General features: G+C 36.0%; 2 protein-coding genes across 2 annotated transcripts; one reads left to right on the top strand and one right to left on the bottom strand.

Moving 5' to 3' along the window:
• Window positions 1-56: 56 nt before the first annotated feature.
• Window positions 57-2257, top strand: LOC134280418 (hepatocyte nuclear factor 3-gamma-like). The gene is given in 4 exon segments (XM_062762824.1): window positions 57-226; window positions 951-1057; window positions 1266-1450; window positions 1452-2257. Coding segments are annotated over 3 exon segments (573 nt in total). The 5' UTR covers window positions 57-226; window positions 951-972; the 3' UTR covers window positions 1755-2257.
• Window positions 2258-7485: 5228 nt separating this feature from the next.
• On the bottom strand, window positions 7486-18704 carry LOC134280431 (uncharacterized). Its single transcript, XM_062762846.1, has 6 exons — window positions 18560-18704; window positions 12976-13105; window positions 11853-11999; window positions 11318-11513; window positions 10690-10886; window positions 7486-10531 (listed from the first exon to the last, which is right to left on the bottom strand). The coding sequence occupies exons 2-6, from the start codon at window positions 13084-13086 to the stop codon at window positions 8840-8842; spliced, it is 2343 nt and encodes a 780-aa protein (XP_062618830.1). The 5' UTR covers window positions 13087-13105; window positions 18560-18704; the 3' UTR covers window positions 7486-8839.
• Between the last annotated feature and the right edge of the window lie 949 nt (window positions 18705-19653).

Below are 19653 nucleotides of genomic sequence, written 5' to 3'. Positions count from 1 at the left end.
TTATAGCCTAACCGTTTTCGCGGAATTTTAGAGTTGTTTCCCTTTGAGTCATATAAACAGGAAGTAATGGATAATGCGCACTTTCGGTTTACTAAATCTATTTTTACCTTCATATTGCTTAATAACATTTTTGTGTGTGGCAATGTAGATTGTGCTTATTTAAAGTATTTATATTCTTTGTTTTGAGAAAGCAACTTAATTAAATAAATGTGGATCTAACTCAAGTGTAAGTATACAGGTATACTAGCTACAGATCTGTAGCGTTATGGTTTTATATATTTTTCTTTGACCATATAACGCTACAGATCCTTCAAAAAAGGTGATAAATTATTTGTGGGTTTCTCCACTTTTTAGCATTGGTCAATCAACTACCTTTCACTCCCTAAGTCTAGACACAGTCTGTAGCCAAAATATATATTTTATCCACCCCCAAACATTGATAGTCGTCTCTACAGGAAATAAACTCGCTTGAAGTGAATTTTCAGCAATCTAACAAATAATTTTAATCCAGCGAGTTTATCACTTGTAGAGAGGACTATAAAAGGTTGGGAGAAGGATAAAATATACTGATTAGTTAAATAATATTCCTAGAAATAGGAAGTGAAAGGTAGTTAATTGACCGATGCTGGAAAGTCTCCCCAAAATGAAAATTGCAATTAATAGGTTATGGTGAAAGACAAAATATATAAAACCATAACGCTACAGATCTGCAGCTAACAGGTATACAAGCCCCCCTCCCTTCTTTGTGGGTGCAACCACAGAAATTATTTCGGTATTCAGGTAAATCATAAATGTCGCATCTAGCAGTCTACTGATCTAGCAATGTAGGTAATTATTTCAAACTGAATTCAATAATATGAATTTACTCGAAGATATATATATATACATGTATATCGACCACTACACAGAAATGAATGTAATCTTTTTAGAATGATATTAATGTTTTGTAGATGTAATCTGCTCAATAGGCAAATGACGGGAATGAAGAATTCAGAGACCCTAGGCTTTATTTGCTCATTTTTATGGACCCTACCTCTTGCAGCAGCTTTCAAAACCGGTAACTATTGGCTAAAATTAATAAACATCATTGATAAAAATTGATTTAATTTCTTGGGGGTGGGGGTGCAATGCAGATAAATTAAGGTAATTGACATATAATCTGAATTTTGCTTTTTTTCAGCTGTTTAGCCTATTACATTTTTTTTTAGTTTTGAGAGATAAAATGTAACAAGCTTAAGTGTTTAATTAATGTACACATATTTCAGATCCTGGGGATTGGCCTCCGTTAACAGCGATCTCCGTAGTGGTATCTGCTGTAGTTATTATGGTGCTAGTTGTTGTTCTGATACAGTGTGGAGGATGTGTAGGAATGGAGGTGTCTTCCGAATCTCACCCCGCTGCTGGCCCCTCAAAAGGACACCACTACCCCTCAGCAGTCATCACGGATCCATGCAAACACCCAGGTTCTAATGTCTTCCCACACCCTCCCTGGTGATGATCCATATCGACCAGGTAATGGGGGCCAGGGCTTGCCATATTCACTGAACCCCACTGTTCCCAGTGCCCCTGGATTCACTGGTTATCAGAGCACTGCACCTACCCCACAGCCTGCCCCAGGGTGGGGACAAGGAGGAGGGGGGCAGGGACAGGGTTATCAGTCCCCTGGCCCCGGGGCACACCGCCCAGCAGCAGGAAGTGAACCCCCTCCCCCCTCATATAATGACAGTGTCAGGGGAAGTGATGCTTTGTGGTGACATTTCTTAAATTTGGAATTTGGCAATTTTTGTTTTTTCTCCTTTAAAATAATTTATTATATTTACCAAAGAATAACTCTTATGTATGAATATCAGTTTGTATTAATTTAACATATATTGTTGGGCATTAAAATGTCAAACATTTCTACAGTTGTGTCCCAGGCATTTGTTTTGGGAAAAATTATAACTCGTAGTATAATATTATACTATGGGTCAAAAATTTATTACAAAAAAAGTGCCTGTGAGTTGTGTATATCATAATCGAATTGTCCATTTTGTAATGAACAAACTACGCTTGAAACTTTATCATCATCAGCAATGTAAACCTTGTTCAAATCCTGCTTAGTATAAATTATTTGTATATTGGATCATTGGTTTAATCAATGATCATTTATTATGTTTCTTGATTAATTTTTTTTACCCTTCCCCCTCCTTTCAAATCTTTCCATGACATTCCCTTCTTTGTCAGATCTGATTGATTTTAATAAATATTCTTCAGTTTAGTTTGAACATACTTTTATTGTAATTTTGATTACAAAGGGGTCGAGAAAATGTTTTAAAAATTTATTTAGACCTCTCTTTTCGATCCAGTTGTTACTTTTATGTTTGTCATTGTCTTTAATTGAAAACTAAATGGGCCAGAATAAGATGTGCTATATTAGTACAGATTTGAAGGAGTTTATAAGAACAATGTGGCTCATTTCAAATTACATATGGTTATAATATGTGCTACAATCTGTGATAGCTTTTTCTTTGTAACTTTCACCATTGCTATAAATAGTATGATACTTTTTAGCTCACCTGAGCCGAAGGCTCAAGTGAGCTTTTCTGATCACATTGTGTCCGTCGTCCGTCCGTCCGTGTGTGTAATGTCCGTCTGTCCGTCCGTCTGTCCGTCCGTAAACTTTTCACATTTTCGACTTCTTCTCAAGAACCACTGGGCCAATTTTGACCAAACTTGGTACAAAGCATCCTTGGGTGAAGGGGAATTTAAATTGTTAAAATGAAGGGACATATCCCCTCGCAAGGGGAGATAATCAAGAAAAGACAAAAAATAGGGTAGGGTCATTAAAAAATCTTCTTCTCAAGAACCACTGAGCCAGAAAAGCTGAAACTTATGTGGAAGCATCCTGGGGTAGTGTAGATTCTAAATTGTTCAAATCATGACCCCCGGGGATTGGGCGGGGCCACAATGGGGAATCAAAGTTTTACATAGAAATATATAGGAAAAATCTTTGAAAATCTTCTTCTCAAGAACCACTGTGCCAGAAAAGCTGAAACTTATGTGGAAGCATCCTGGGATAGTGTAGATTCTAAATTGTTCAAATCATGACCCCCGGGGATGGGGCGGGGCCACAATGGGGAATCAAAGTTTTACATAGAAATATATAGGAAACATCTTTGAAAATCTTCTTCTCAAGAACCACTGTGCCAGAAAAGCTGAAACTCATGTGGAAGCATCCTGGGATAGTGTAGATTCTAAATTGTTCAAATCATGACCCCCGGGGATTGGGCGGGGCCACAATGGGGAATCAAAGTTTTACATAGAAATATATAGGAAACATCTTTGAAAATCTTCTTCTCAAGAACCACTGTGCCAGAAAAGCTGAAACTTATGTGGAAGCATCCTGGGATAGTGTAGATTCTAAATTGTTCAAATCATGACCCCCGGGGATTGGGCGGGGCCACAATGGGGAATCAAAGTTTTACATAGAAATATATCGGAAACATCTTTGAAAATCTTCTTCTCAAGAACCACTGTGCCAGAAAAGCTGAAACTTATGTGGAAGCATCCTGGGATAGTGTAGATTCTAAATTGTTCAAATCATGACCCCCGGGGATTGGGCGGGGCCACAATGGGGAATCAAAGTTTTACATAGAAATATATAGGAAACATCTTTGAAATCTTCTTCTCAAGAACCACTGTGCCAGAAAAGCTGAAACTTATGTGGAAGCATCCTGGGATAGTGTAGATTCTAAATTGTTCAAATCATAACCCCGGGGATTGGGCGGGGCCACAATGGGGAATCAAAGTTTTACATAGAAATATATCGGAAAATCTTTGAAAATCTTCTTCTCAAGAACCACTGTGCCAGAAAAGCTGAAACTTATGTGGAAGCATTCTTGGATAGTGTAGATTCTAAATTGTCCAAATCATAACCCCCGGGGATGGGGCGGGGCCACAATGGGGAATCAAAGTTTTACATAGAAATATATAGGACAAATCTTTGAAAATCTTCTTCTCAAGAACCACTGGGCCAGAAAAGCTGAAACTTATGTGGAAGCCTCCTGGGATAGTGTAGATTCTAAATTGTAACAATCATGACCCCCGGGGTAAGGGCGGGGCAACAATGGGGAATCAAAGTTTTACATAGAAATATATAGGAAACATCTTTGAAAATCTTCTTCTCAAGAACCACTGTGCCAGAAAAGCTGAAACTTACGTGGAAGCATCCTGGGATAGTGTAGATTCTAAATTGTTCAAATCATAACCCCCGGGGATTGGGCGTGGCCACAATGGGGAATCAAAGTTTTACATAGAAATATATAGGAAACATCTTTGAAAATCTTCTTCTCAAGAACCACTGTGCCAGAAAAGCTGAAACTTATGTGGAAGCATCCTGGGATAGTGTAGATTCTAAATTGTTCAAATCATAACCCCCGGGGATTGGGCGGGGCCACAATGGGGAATCAAAGTTTTACATTGAAATATATAGGAAACATCTTTGAAAATCTTCTTCTCAAGAACCACTGTGCCAGAAAAGCTGAAACTTATGTGGAAGCATCCTGGGGTAGTGTAGATTCTAAATTGTCCAAATCATGACCCTTGGGGATTGGGCGGGAACACAATGGGGAATTTAAAGTTTTACATAGAAATATTTAGGAAAAGGCTTTGAAAATCTTCTTCTTAATAACAACTGGGCCAGAAAAGCTGAAACTTATATGGAAGCATCCTGGGGTAGTGTAAATTTCAAATTGTCTTAACTATGATCAGTTGGGTAGGGTTGGGTCACAATATGTATTACAAAGGGTAAATCTAGTAACGTACAGAATTGTCAAAGCTTCTCAGGTGAGCGATGTGGCCCATGGGCCTCTTGTTGATAGTCTTGCAAAAGAAATATTTAAAATTTGATCTTTTATTTACAGACCATGTGTGTGTAATGCATAATGTACGTTATTGTTTTTATATCATTTACAAGCATTTACCTTGGTTGTATTTCTAGTAGGCTAGAAATTTTGTATGTGATTAACTTTTCCACTTGTGACATTTTAAAAACCTATGACTTACAAAATAAATTCAAATATACCAGGATTGATTAATAAAGTTTGAAATAAAAAAATATTTCCTCACTTATTGAAACATTGCTGTGATGGTTTTGATATACATGTATCTTAAGCTTCTCATCAAGGTGCCCTGTTAGTTGTAACAGTAAAGGGGGGGGGGGGGGGGTGCGAAAGTCCAGACCAGGGTCTACATTTAGGCCCACGAATCTATTAAGCTAAGCTAAAGGTTCACAGCCAGGTACTTTTGACTTGGGGCATCATACCCTCTGAGGTATAAATGGAGCAAAGGGATGTTAACTGTGGTTTCTACTCGTAGGAGTATATTAGTAACTTGTGGACAAGCAGTACTATAAAATCCATGGTCCCTATTGCTTGTATATTCACTGTCTGTTTCCATACTTACTGGCTATAATTCTTTGATTAAATCTTTTTTGAATTAACAAAGTTGTCACATTAAAATCTCCTAATCGAACACGCAAGTAATTTGTATTCACCTGTGGGGAGCCTCCATTTTTCACTGGGTTCATTTAACCCCGTTTTATACCTCAAATCACTGGACCTTTAAAATATTGGTGAGCCCGTGCTTCAGTTTGGACACGGCAGTCCAGGTAGAAGGACGTTTTAATACTTCTAAAGATATTTGAATTGTATTATACACATGGCAGACCACTGAGGGTATTTCAACTCAACCCTTATTTAGAATTTATGGTATGGTCCTGCTTCTCTGAGGTAAGCCTTATTTGCGTTTGTTTTTATTATTTTATAAGTTGTAAATATCTTAAAACACCCAGATACGGAATTTCTAAAATATGCAACTTTAAGCTATTCTATTTCATACTTTTAAGTTGTGTTATTTATAGTTACATTGTGTTCGAAACTGCGTGAGTTTTAAATGTACGGTGGCTTGTTTGTATCTTTATTTGCCGGTTCTACATTTTGTAATAACTGTTGAGAAGTATAGCAATTACTGCATTGTACATATTGCAATGTAACGTTTCACAGCGTAAAATGTATGTCTATATTATCCTGTATATGATATTTAACAGGTCTCATTGATCATTCCTGTGTAGTAGTGTAGAGATGGCGGCCCGTACCAGTCACATCTCGTTGTCTTGAACGCAAGACGGATGTGTAACCTCCTCGGCACTGGAGAGGGGGAAGTGTAATCTCTTCGCACTGGAGAGGGGTGTCTGAGCCTCCTTAGCGACAAGAGACAGTTGTGTAACCCAAACACCGTTTGGAACCATAGACTACCGGCATTCGAGGGACACGGACGACCACACACCACAGCAGTTTATTTTGTTGTACAATATTTTGTTAATTAAAATGTAAAGTTTAAATGTAGAAAAGATTTTCTGTTATTTATCAAAGAGGAGTTTGGATCACTATTCTCTACGCAAGGTCATTATTTGACAAAAGTGAAAAATCCATTTTAAAAATGAGGCACATGGACAACTGCACTCACCTGAATATATTGGCTGGGAAAAAGAACATATAACAGCTCACTATTGAAAAGTTTACATAGAACCTAGCTGTGGGCAGAAGAATGTGGTGGTCCCTCGATCCTTCACATGTTGAATCTATACTACCCGAGGAAGCTTAAATGTTCATATATATTAATAATCATGGCTCTGCTGTTTTTGAGCAGCAGAAGATTTAATAGAAGTTTTTCCTAGTATATATTCCAATGTAAAACTCTGATCCTCCATTGTGGGCCTTATCTTCTCAACGGATCATCAGTGAAACAAATTTGAATCAACACTACCTAAGTGATTCCATCTGACTTTGCTGTTCTTCAGATTTTTTTTCTATATAATTCTATGTCAAACTTGGATCACTCATTGTTGCCCCATCCTACCCCTAGGAGGGAGGTGTCATCATTTGAACTAACTATAACTTACACTACCTGAAGATGCTTCCTTATCAATATGAGTAATCATGTTTTTGCTATCTGTTCTTGAAAAAAAAAATCCTAATTTAAATTACATTTTTTTCTAAGTAAAACTTCGGTACATCACCCAACTACCACTGGTCAAGATTGAAACATGTTTGGGTTAAGGGAAACTGTAAAGGATTCCAGTAATTTTCACCTTTTCTTTTTGGCCTAGTGGTTCTTGATATTTTTAAAAGAAAAATTTTTTCAGTGTTTCTGAATTATCTCCCCTTGAAAAAGGGTTGACCTCCATTTGAACCCCTTTCATCCATTGTTGCCTTGTGGCAAGTTTGGTTGAAATTGGCCCAGTGGTTCTGGAAAAGAAGTGAAAATATGAAAAGCTTACAGACCAAAAGAATATACAGACAAAATGCATGATTAAAAGTTCTCTTATGCTTTAAGCACAGGTGAACAAAAAATAATTTACAAATAAATCTCTCCCTGTTTTTTCCATTTATAATGATGTTGGCAACTCTTACACCAGTTTTCAGCATAAAAAAAAGAAACAGAGAGTGTTTGTGTGAAATTTTAATTGCCTTATTGTTCACCGTCACAATTAACGTGAGGGCTTTTATACAAATAGTCTGAAAATTTATACAAAATTTTATACAATCAAACTGCATAATTTAAGTTTCATTTTCAAGTCACTTCAGAAATTTTAGCTATCTCTTGTACTCCTTAGTTCATTTAAACACATCAATCAAGTACACACATCAAATATCAAAGTTATAATTAAGTCATATGTCCTTAAAAAACTTTAAGGACACCCAATAAGTAACTCATTAAAACAAAATGACCTTTCTGTGTACAATAAAAATACTATTGGTATATTTTACATTTCTCAAATCTAAAACAAATTTAACATATTTTTGAAAGAGAAAAAATTAGCTAAATGAAAGTTTAATTGCAACAGTTCAAAAAAAAAAATCTTAAGTTTTACTGTACCAATTCAGGGCATTGAGCCATTTTACTGAAAGCTGACTTGGGAAAACCCTCCCTATTTAGCAGTCTTATTGTTAAGGACAGGTACGGCCATCACTTTAACCCATTCTAGCAGATCTAGGGAGAATCCTCTCTATCGCAGTATACTGCAAGTAAATCTTAGGACCTCTCCTATATAGTGTTATGGATTGGGGTGTTACTTTTAATTCATGGCACTGCCGCACTGGCCCATTATACTGTTAGCAGATCTAGGGAAAACCTTCCCCTACAGTAATGTTAAAGAATATGAGGACCATGATACTTGATATAGACTGTTCCCTTAAAATTCTTAAATCTTTGGAACTGAGGTAGTCAGTACATGTACTGGTACTTTGTTATGACAAAAAGTGCTGATAAAGCTAAGTCATATGGATTCATTGAAAACGTAATTGAACTGTGTTGATTGTTACATTTGCAAATACAAAACTATCAGCCCTTGGGAACAGCAGTAAACAATTCATTGTACATCAAAGAACTTGTGTGGGTGATGAAAAGAGATTGCAGAGAAATATTGGAATAGTAAATCATAAACAGAAAATTGATCAATAAATAATAATGTACAGGAAATGACATAGAGATCTGGCGTAAGTTTCATTTCTCACCCTGTATCAAACAGGATTCAATATATACAAAATTCATTCACACTCAGAAGTTTCTAATAAAACAAGTCTATTGAAACTGAATCAAAAATAAATAATTACAATAAAGAAATCATCTCTCATAATTGGATATAAACTTTCACAATACATTATTTATGTACACTTTCTTCAAAATAGTAAGTAAAGTGGTCAGCAGTGACCAAAGAAAATAAAATTCTTAGTGGCTAATCAAAATTAAATTAATGCCTTCAGAAAACACAATCAACTACATAAGTTATTCCGTTTTCCTAGTCATCATCGATTACAATGGCTTCCTCTGGTTTGTTGCTGACTAACTTAAGCGGGGCTATAGCTATAGAGGGGCGCTGGAGAATGTTGGGTTTGGCAGTAGCGTTGGTCGGAGGTTTTGATTCTATCTGTACGGTGTCGACGACCCCGGAAAATTGTTCCAGAATGGGATTACGCATCACTTTTTTACCCTGCATGGGTTTCAGTGGTGGTGCACTTTGTGTGTTTGAGATTCGTAATGCTGTAGGGATACCCACTTGACCGAAACTGATGTTACGACTAGCTTGGGAAGACGGTTGTGGTTTTTGTGGCAGTTCACTCGCGACACCTGGTGAAGTTGAGTTGAGTTGCCGCCTTATGGCATCGTGCTGACCCGGAGACGGCGAATCGTATTTAATTCCCATGTAAGTAATCACACCTGTTCTTGATTTTAATTGATTGTTTTTCATTATAGGACTGTTGCGTCCTACAAGGTTTTCACTGGACATAGAGGTTGGTTTGAGTATACCAGTCCGAGACTGCGGAGTGGCCGGTTTAACCGTTCGATTCATCTGAGGTGGACATTTCCGCGGCGACTCCGTCAGCTTCGTCTGATCCGCTTCGTCGTCCGAGGAGTCCGACAACTCAATAATCTGAATGTCATCGTCCTCTTGGATAACTTTCCTGTATGGACTAAAATTCTGCTTCCTCTTTTTCTCCTGGGTTTTCTTTGGGACGTAAATAACTTTCATGGTTTCGGTTCCATCAGGATTTGTTACAACCTTGGTGATCATATCGTAATGCTGCATGGACTGGCTTGTGCGAATTCTGTTGATATTTTCGTTGATCTGTCTGATTCTAGCACTCTTGGGCCCAAACAGTGGTTTACTGAGAATCTGCCGGAGATGGGAATCGACTCTTGTGGCAGTCTGGTTGTTCATTGGGTAACGAGGCACAAATACTGGTTTTGATACCGGTTTGGCTACTGGTTTTGGCTTGGGTCGGCACCACTCCTTTATAATCTCAGGTTTAAGCCGCTGTAGTTTCACGGAACAGTCTTTGAGATGACACAGTAAATCTCTGCTACGTTTGGTCAGGCCAGTTTTCTTTGTGATCATGAACTCCCTGCGCTGTTCAGAATTAAACTTGAACATGTGTGTGTGCTTCGTGGAGAACTTTTTGCGTTTTTTGTACACAATAGGATAAGTCCTCTCCGAACGCAGCTTCTCCATGAACTGATTCTTGTCCACTCCACCACAGAATTTCTCGTATTCTTTCACCACAGGAATGGTTGAGTCAATCTTTAAGTGTTTTTTCACTCGATGTCCAAGAGCAGACGTGATGTCAATGCCGAACAATAGGGAACTTTTGGAGATCTTTTTCTCCATCTCCTCCCCACTCTCGGAATCGCTAAACATCCCACTAAAACTGAGACAACGCCTTCTCGAGTGAGCTTCCGAGTCTCGACTGAGTTGAGACATGAGTGATTTTGGGGTTCGAGGCGTTCGGGGGGCCTCGGGAAATGACACCTCGATAATCTCACAATCGCTGTCCACTTCCTTCTTTGGAGAAGCTTCCAATGAATTTTCAGCATCGGGTTTTTTCACCAGGTCTAACAGACCAATGAACACAGATTTATCTGGTCTTGTATTTATGTCTAAATATCGAATTCTCCTCCTCCTTTTGCGATATCTCACAAAATTTCTGTTTTCCTGAAACCATAAGGTTCAAAAACTTTAAATTTCCCTACATGACAGATAGACAATCACTAACAAATTTTTCAGATTTACACATAGTTACTTGGTTCTGGATTTAATTCCACGTGACATTAATTAATGAAGCCATACAACTGAAGTTAGAAAAAATATACCTTTACTCCAACTTTTTTCAACAATTCCTGCTGCCGTTGGATTTCCAGAATGCGTTGTCGGGCCTCACGAATTTCAGCCTCTTTTTCACATTCGTCCTGGTGTTCCATCAGTACTTCCTGGTCACTGAACTGTTTGGTGCACAGGAAGCAGATCCAGATGGGGGCATCATTAGCCGGGGATTCCCCTGTCTCAGGTGCTGTAACAGTGTCAACACAAATTTCTACTAATTGAGCAAACAGTTAATTAGTTCCTACAAATTTTATGACAGGATTTTTTTTTAATTCAGTGACATTCCTAGAAACATATACAATCACTGTACATTCACACATATTTTAAAAAGAGTAGAACTTCCCTATAAAGAATACATGATTCTTACCAAAGAGTTTTTATGAATCTTGTAGAAGACCTTGCATTTTTGTTATAAGGAAGCAAAAAGTCACAGTAAATTTTCTATAATACCAGGTGGTCCTTGAATTAAGCTGAAGGAAGAAGCAACTGCTTTTTTAACAGCCTCTCTTTGGTTATCATTTAATCTGAGGCCGAGATGATGATCAGCGTTTCTGCTGAGAGTTTTCCCAGCAGTGTTATATGTTCCTCATCTATCAAATACAAATAATTGTTCCTTACCTGGCCCCTGTGAAGCAGGAGCATCAGTGACATCACCCTCCCCCTTTGATTCCTCCGGCTGGGACTCTGCCTGAGGGTTCACTTCCTGTTCTGTCTCCATGACATCCACGCGTAAGTCGGATTCATTCAGAAGCTTTTCTTGACCTAGATGTTTGTAGCAGGAACGCACCACCTTTTTTAAAAGCTCCAACTGGTCCTACACAACACAAAATAATGGAAAATGAAGACAGGACTATTTTAAAATTTATTCTATAAATGTCCTCTATGAATGTAATTTATCTGAAATATTAGGCTGATACAATTTCATACATGTAAATGCATTTACATATTGATGTGAATTAATCTAAATTTCTCTGAAGAACAATTTGTTTGACCCATATTCTTCATGCTATCTTTTTTTTAATCCGGCAGCTCTTAGAGATGGGAAACTTTACTTCTCCATTACAATATGTAGATTTTGATCATAAGAAACAATGAGGAAAAGTAACAACCAAGAACTGAACATAAACTGTACTTGCTTGCCCTCATTCCCTACCTCCTGTGTATTTTCTTCTAAGCCTGGATCCACCCATGGGGTTTCACTGGGCCACCACTCCGGCTTGAACTGGTTTTGACCAAAAAGGGGCAGGTCTCTTCCGGTAGACAACTGAACCAAGTTAGGTATGAACTCCGTCAACTGGACCTGAGTACGAAAATCAAAATTTAAAAGATAACCGCAGCTACTAATCAAAGCTATAATAAAATTCTCAAAACAGAACCTGACCTAGATTATTCTTACAAAAACTTTGTAAAACAAATTTCATTTCAGTAAATGAACTGAAACTGTTGGCGGATAAACAGACATCACAGGCACTTGTTTCTGTAATAAATTTTTGACCCATAGTATAATAATAACACAAGGTTACAGCGAGTACCCCCTCTCTTTGAATCGTGCTCATTTACACTCTCAGAGGAAATGCACAGGTAAACTGTTTATACCTATGTTTTCTACAATAATTTATCTACACAACCATATGTGAAATGCTTGTCTTTATTTTCTTTTATCTCTGTAATCAGCTTCAAAACTCTGCTCGCTGAGTGGAAAGTGAAACTCAACCATAGAATGGTATGTTCTAGTCTCGGGCAAAGAATAAGACCTCAAATTTGATTGGCTAAAAATCTGTTTCTAAAATTACATCGGAAAAACATCGTAGTGTTTTTAAGACTCTATGAAATTCTATTTATTCAACGCAATATCTAAAATCTGGAATTAAAATTTTAAACCCATGCATTCTTTAATTTTTTTCTTTGCCCGAGATTAGCACATACCGTTTTATGGTTTAGTTCAAATTTTCTACTCAGCGAGTAGAGTTTTGACGCTGTTTACAAAGATCAAAGAAAACAAAGACACCCAAGCCATATAGGGTTGTGTAAATAAATAATCGTAGATGACATAGGTATAAACAGTTTGCCACTGCCTTTTTTTTCTGAAAGTGTAAATGAAAAGGGGGGTAAATTGGAGTTATTTGCGTTATTACATTACTAAGGGTTAAATTTATTCCCGAAACAAGTGCCTGTGACAGACATACTGGCCGACAGACAAGCAGTAAAGCAACATCCCCTCCTTCTTCAAAGGAGAGCATAAGAATACTTGTTTTTGAAAAAATAGCAATAAGTACCTGTGTCATAGTATCCACCTCCAGGGAAGGCAAGGAAGGTAACTCTGCTGTCAACATCTTGTTGACCCCTGGTTGACCTTCACCTTGAACTACCATGTCTCCCCCATACATCTGTCCTCACCATGTTTATCTGGAAGTACATACAAAACATACAATCCTTACTGAGAAACAAGGTGGGATAACCCAGATTTCTAATGCAATCAAGATGAATTTTTAAAATTTTGGCCTGAAAAACTGAAAATAAATTTCTATTTCTAGATAAGTACATTGGGAATTGGAGGGGGGCAATTTGAAGGGTCTGTTTATGGCCCCAATTCTCAGGGATATTTCTAAAAATGTATCGATGTGCATATCATCCTCAATCATACAGAATCAAAATTATCATGAGGATTATATTTACTTTTGAAAACTTTTGATCCTGTCGGCAAGAACAATTAAAAGTACCAAGTACCGATTTACGAAAAATCTAATTAAATTCCCTTCAAGCAACTGATCATAAGCTGTTAAATGCTTTTCTGTAAATCTCTTACTGGAGGGAATGCTCTGCAAGCTTCACATACAAATGTTGGAGCAGAACGTAAAACACCCTCTGATGAGAGATTGGCTTTTCAGTATCTCAAAATGCGTTCTTCAATGAATAAACTGATACTACATACAGGGTTATCTTCGCTCACCTTTATTTTCTCTCTTTCATTCTTGCATATATACAATTTTCCCCTGTGTTGAATTCACCCATTTGTTTAACAAATTGTACTGCATTCTTTGAATTCACCACATTTTAAATTCACCCAACCGAGGGTAGGGCAAGGGGCAAAAATTAAATGGGTGCAAAAATCTAGTAGTTAAAATGGCTGATAAAGTTTGTGTAGGTTGACGAATCTGAGGAAGGTAGACCAAACTAGATTTTAAAAAATATACAAAGAAAATCAACCAACACCAAAATTCAAGTTCAATTCAACATGTGTTTTGCAGCTATATTTTTACAATAAAATCTGTTTTCAAATACTTAAAAGAGGGTTAGGGTTCTAATAATGTTACGACAACGACAGATTTTGCACCTCCAATTTTCTAACAAATTTTTGTTTAAATGTTTTTCACCTAAGATAAAAAATATGTAAGATTTTTTGTGAAAAAGGTCGCTGAAGTTGTCTATTTCTCAAATAAAGACATGGGTTATGTAAAAAACCAGAAGTCTCTGTCGAGACTGTAGCTCTACTGGTTTATACTTAAAACAAAGGAAGAGAAAAGTAGCAGTTGGGACTTTTTAGACTTTAAATCAGCAATAAATAGAAAAATTCCTTGCCACTCATCAAAATAAAAACCAATGCACAGAATTATGTCCTTAGTATAGTCTATTGTGTGCCAAGTTATACTGAAATCAGAACAAAACTGCAGGAAGGGTAGCATTTTGAAAGAATTTCACAGAAATTTCTATTTTTAGTAACCATGGCAACACCGTTCATTGAAATCAAAAACTGATGCACAGAATTATGTATCTTAGTGTAGTCTACCTGTTTTCCAAGTTATATCAAAATCAGACCAAAACTGTAGGAGGAGTAACATTTTGAAAGAATTTCAAAGAAATTTCTATTTTTAGTAACCATGGCAACACCGTTCATTTTTATTTTTAACGATGCACAGAATTATGTATCTTAGTGTAGTCTACTTGTGTGCCAAGTTATACTGAAATCGGACCGAATCTGTAGGAGGAGTAGCATTTTGCAAGAATTTCACAGAAATTTCTATTTTATAATCATTGCAACACCGTTCATCCAATCAAAAACCGATGCACAGAATTATGTATCTTAGTGTAGTCTACTTGTGTGCCAAGTTATATTGAAATCGGACCAAAACTGTTAGCATTTTGAATATTGTTTAAACAGATTTTATTGTAAAAATATACCTGCAAAAACCAAAACACATGTTGAATTGAACTTTTTTAAGCAACTGCCCTAGAATCGCGAAGTAAGGAGTTGATCCTTACGTCGCGGGTTTGAATCCCAATGTGGGATGCGGAGACCGGTCCTCCCGATGAGAAAGTATAAACAGAGGTCCTGTGTAGCAGTAGGTGCTGGCATGGAAAAGATCCCTCCATGCTCAATGGCCTTGAGTGCCAAGCATAGAACAAAATGTGCATCTCTCCATTGGCAAGTGGTGGCGTCTCCATATGTGTGAAAAATTCTCGAGAGGTAAGTTAAACAATATACAATCAATAAAACAGTCTAATAATATTTATATGTTTCCAAACCATTGTCAAAAAATTAAATGAAATGCAAGTCCATTTCACTTACAATGATGCAAAAGGATTTTCATTTGTGTCTGAATGTTTTGGACACCCCAATTATAACATAATGACACATCCATTTCATGTAATTGAAAAAGGATTTCACTGAAATGTTTAGACATTCTTCGTGACAAGCAACAGAGACACCGAAAGATTTTTAAAGTTATGAGAGAGAGTTAAAGAGTTCCCGCTTCTGTAAAACACGTATTACAACGAATTAGTACATAATTAAATGAATTTATCATGTTTATTGTAGTTAGGCCAAAAAAAAAAAACAGTCTTGTTTTTTCTGCTACCCGTGCCCTATTTTTGGTTTAAAGTTTTTTTTCGATTTGGAAAAAAAACCCGGAATATTTCCGGAATTTGTCGTTCTGTCATCGTTTTCAGTTCCCGTGTTATAAATACAAAACAAAATGGCGGCGGCCATTGGAAGAGGCCAGCCTCATGTGCTCTTTGTTATTTTGGTACGGTGCCGCCACAAGGACATAAAAACAAGTGTAATAGCAACGTTTTCAAGTACTACCCCTTTTAATGATATCTTTGCCAGGTATCATGAATCGAAGAATAAATGCACTGAATGTTTCGTGGTTAGAAAATCCTCTATAGACAGTGCATATATACAAATATACAAATAGTAAACAAGGATAAAATTAACCTGCTCAGAAATCAAATACAGTGTAATCTGACAAAGTTCATGGTTTTTGTAACACATATGGTCCTTGGCTGAGTTTTTAAAGGAATGCTTGTTTGGTTATCTATTTGACAAATACCTTCATGTTCCAACTGAAAAAAAAAATACTGAGAAAACTAAAGGAGCTTCCTACACAGTGTACTGTATATTATAAAATACCACTTGAGTTGTTGTGCATCAAGACATGAAATTTAATTGTAAAAGATTATATTGAGTGACTTGTGATATGTTTACATTGATCATGTATTCAGTTCATATCCAAAAAATGCCGTCGGAAAAAATAAAAAATAAAAATAATTTTCCTACCTACCTACCCTATTTTTTTAGGCTGGTAGCAGGAAACAAGACTATTATTTTTTTTGGCCTTAACATAACACAAGTATCAGTCGAACACATGCTTACTCGGGGTTTAAGTAGACGGTCAATTTGATTGGCTATTATATTTATGGAAAACCTGTTCTACGGGTATTCTAATGAACCATTTGTCAGTGTTCTTGCTTTCTAAAGAAATGGGTGTGTAATCATATGACAATCAACTTCTAATCAAATGACAATCACACTTCTAAATATAGCTCAAGAGGTTCCATCCATTCGGAAAATTTTACCACTTCTATGCGCTTCATTGTAAGATTTTCATATGACCTACTTTTACATCAGGCTTTTGTTTGTGATGTCAGATTTTAAACTTCCTTCCTCCACAAGCGGTTGCATTCGATATTTCATATCAATAATGTTTGTTATGCTGACAGATGTCAAAAATTAAGTTTTATATATTATTTTCTTCCACTTATTTTCCACTTATTTTTGGAAAATAAAGCATAAGGAAGTCAATAATAGAGACACAAATTCTGTAAAATCTTAAGTTCGATCTGCTACAAATGCGTTCTTGAAAAGTACTGATCGAAGATTTGTCGTACGAGATTCTTCTGTTGAAATTCAAATATTTTTTGTGAAAAGGGCTACTGGAGGTTGGAATTTTCTAATTAAATCTACAGAGAAAAAAATAACACAGGACCAGGATTTTACTTTGAGAGATCAAGAACTTCAAGACATTGGAGTTCAAGCCAGAGCTGTGGAAAACTTTTTCAGGTAGCCAGTCATTTGGACCGGCAAGAAGAAAAAATATGCCGGTCTGAGGTAATTTTTGCCGGTCCGAAATAGTAAGTTGCAAAATTGAAAAGAAAAGCATAACATTTAATTTTTTTTATTACACTTTACTTAATAATGACATTCAGTCTCCATTTTCAAGTCCACCTCCGTTTCCGTTTTTTGCATTTATAACAAGACTATAGATTTCATCATTTTGCAGTTTCGGGCAGGTGACAATGATAATTCTGCATAGTAAACGTATTTTTAAAACATTAATAATGCATTTGGGAATTATATTTTACCCCGAAAATGAGTCTAAGAAATTCTGTGCATCAATAATAAAGATACCAACATCAAAAACATGATCGATGAAAAAAAAAAACGAAATCTAGGACAGTCGAAACGATGGAAGTACTAGATTTACCGTTTTACTCAACTGTGTTTGAATTTTTTTTTTTTTGTCGAAATGTTTTACATACCCAGGTATTTAGCCTGTCTTTTTTTACGTTTTCTAGCTAATTCTGTCCCATTTGTAAATTTAAAAGGTCACGCGAGACAATGCTGGTTTCGCTTTCATTCATAGCCTCGATCTCGTGCAAAGAAAAAGTATTGCGTAATCATATAACGGTATATAAGATACGATAATTAAGCTGGGAAGTGCGCCGATGATAGGCCCTAAATCAAAATGGAAAAATAAAAACCTTTAACAAAGAAAGAGGTCGATCATGTGGACCGACATTGATAGCATTTGTAAAAAAAAAAAACCAGTCTTTTGACTCAACCTGACTATTGCCGTATACTTAAAAAAATGCATTTTGTTTTATTTATCTCTTACACTTTTACATTAAAAATTGGATCCCACGTACTCACAAAAGAATAAAAGCTCTTGTTACATTAAAACAACTTACGCAAGAATTTATTTGAAAAGGATCAAAATAATAAAATTTATTATTTTTCTTTCGATATTTTTTTCTTCAGTTTTTTGGTATAAGGACCTACGGGCTCTGTTGCTTGAATTGCATTGGGATGAACTCTTTCTTTGTAGCCAAAGAGGTTGATATTCAGTACAATTCCATCCACTACATAATCATGATAATCAAATAATAATTTATTTTCTTGGCATAAACTAGATTTTTGTTTGTAAAAGTGTGAATTTTTAATCAAGAATACCGTGTTAAGTTGAACTGATATAAAAAATTTTCAGCAGTTTACAGGGTTAGAAATGTTGCGAACAGAAAGTGAAAGTCGAAATTAACGTCGAATCAAATCGCGCAGAATTTACGTCATCGATTGTAAACATCCGTTTTCATTTCGTTTTTAAATGCAAAATATTATCCTATACAATTAAACAGAGGTTAATCGTAGGATTTTATCCAATATCTGTTTTGTCCGATTTATGAACATGTTATTTTCTTTCAACGAGGAATTTCAGCCTTGTACACAATGGCGCAAAATCACGAGTGCTCGACTTTGTTCAAGTATTTATCGATAAATATCTACTCAAAGTATAAAAATTTTACCTGATTATAAGCCCCAAAGAATCAATCCTGTCTGTGCCAAATTTCAGCTCTGTCCACTTGGAAATAAGTTAACAATCATCCAATTTATTCACCACCCCTCGCTCTAAGCGGAAACCAAGATGGCGGACAAAATATAAACCTTCGCCTTCGCCACTCGCACGATGACGTCACAACACTGACCTACCTCGAAAAAAGCATGACGTTGTGCACGAACATCTTACTAAAAGCTCTTTCGCAGACTGTTTTGGGAGAACGATTTTGACAGTTGTATTGAAATAAGCCCTATTATATGTTGTTTAAGGCGTAGAGAAAATTACATCAAAATACCAATCTTTATACAATAGCCTAGAACATGTAGAACGAGGCCTGATTGGAATGACATATATAAGAGGACCTTTTTATATTTTACGATATATTGTGATTATGAAATAAAATCTGTGCAGAATTTTTTTTTTAATAATTGGATCATTTTGTTGCATAACTGTTTTATTATTTTTAAACGTAATATTGAGAGGGGTTGTGCAATGATTATGTGTAAATTCTTTTACAGAGTTAACCCCCTTTATGCAGCGGTGATTTTTGTCTGGTCAAATAAAACTAGATCTATATTTCAAACTTTATGACGGACTCCAGTAGAAAGTTTAGTTTTACTATAAAAAGCCTTTAATTTAATTACACAATCATAAAAAAACACTCATTATGAGATTAATCTCTCTCTCTCTCTCTCTCTCCTTTAATTAAAATTTCATTTTCTTTTGCTGAATTATTCATTTTTCTGTTATTAATTTTAAAGAGGAGATAAAAGTTTTTTAAATGCCCCCCTCTCCAAACAACCTACCCTGTGAAGTAAGTAAATTGATAAGGGGAATGAATCAGTGAATGGAGAAAGAAAAAATTATTTGAATCACATGATTAAGTATAAAATAAATAAAACTTTGTATTTAGAAAATTAAGTGTACAATAATTTACAAACAAATTATGAAATAACTAATAATTAACTTTTTATTATTAAAGAAAAAAATTAGTCAACATTTCTAACCTGATATATCTAAATGATTATTGTTTTCATGTAATCAGTTATATATATCAAGTAG

Source organism: Saccostrea cucullata, unplaced genomic scaffold (genome assembly GCF_032062105.1).
Source record: "Saccostrea cucullata isolate Sc308-1 unplaced genomic scaffold, CSIRO_AGI_Scuc_v1 ctg637, whole genome shotgun sequence".
In the NCBI taxonomy this organism is placed as follows: Eukaryota; Metazoa; Mollusca; class Bivalvia; order Ostreida; family Ostreidae; genus Saccostrea; species Saccostrea cuccullata.
This window is presented reverse-complemented; position numbering and strand designations above follow the sequence as displayed.

What these genes read in the sequence shown, in the direction of transcription:
- LOC134280431 (XM_062762846.1), bottom strand. Translation starts at nt 13,086, where the DNA reads ATGTATGGGGGAGACATGGTAGTTCAAGGTGAAGGTCAACCAGGGGTC. An exon ending in AGGTGGATACTATGACACAG is followed by an intron (nt 12,000 to 12,975) that starts GTACTTATTGCT and finishes TTTCGTACTCAG; the next exon opens with GTCCAGTTGACGGAGTTCAT. An exon ending in TGAAAAAAGTTGGAGTAAAG is followed by an intron (nt 10,532 to 10,689) that starts GTATATTTTTTC and finishes TTATGGTTTCAG; the next exon opens with GAAAACAGAAATTTTGTGAG.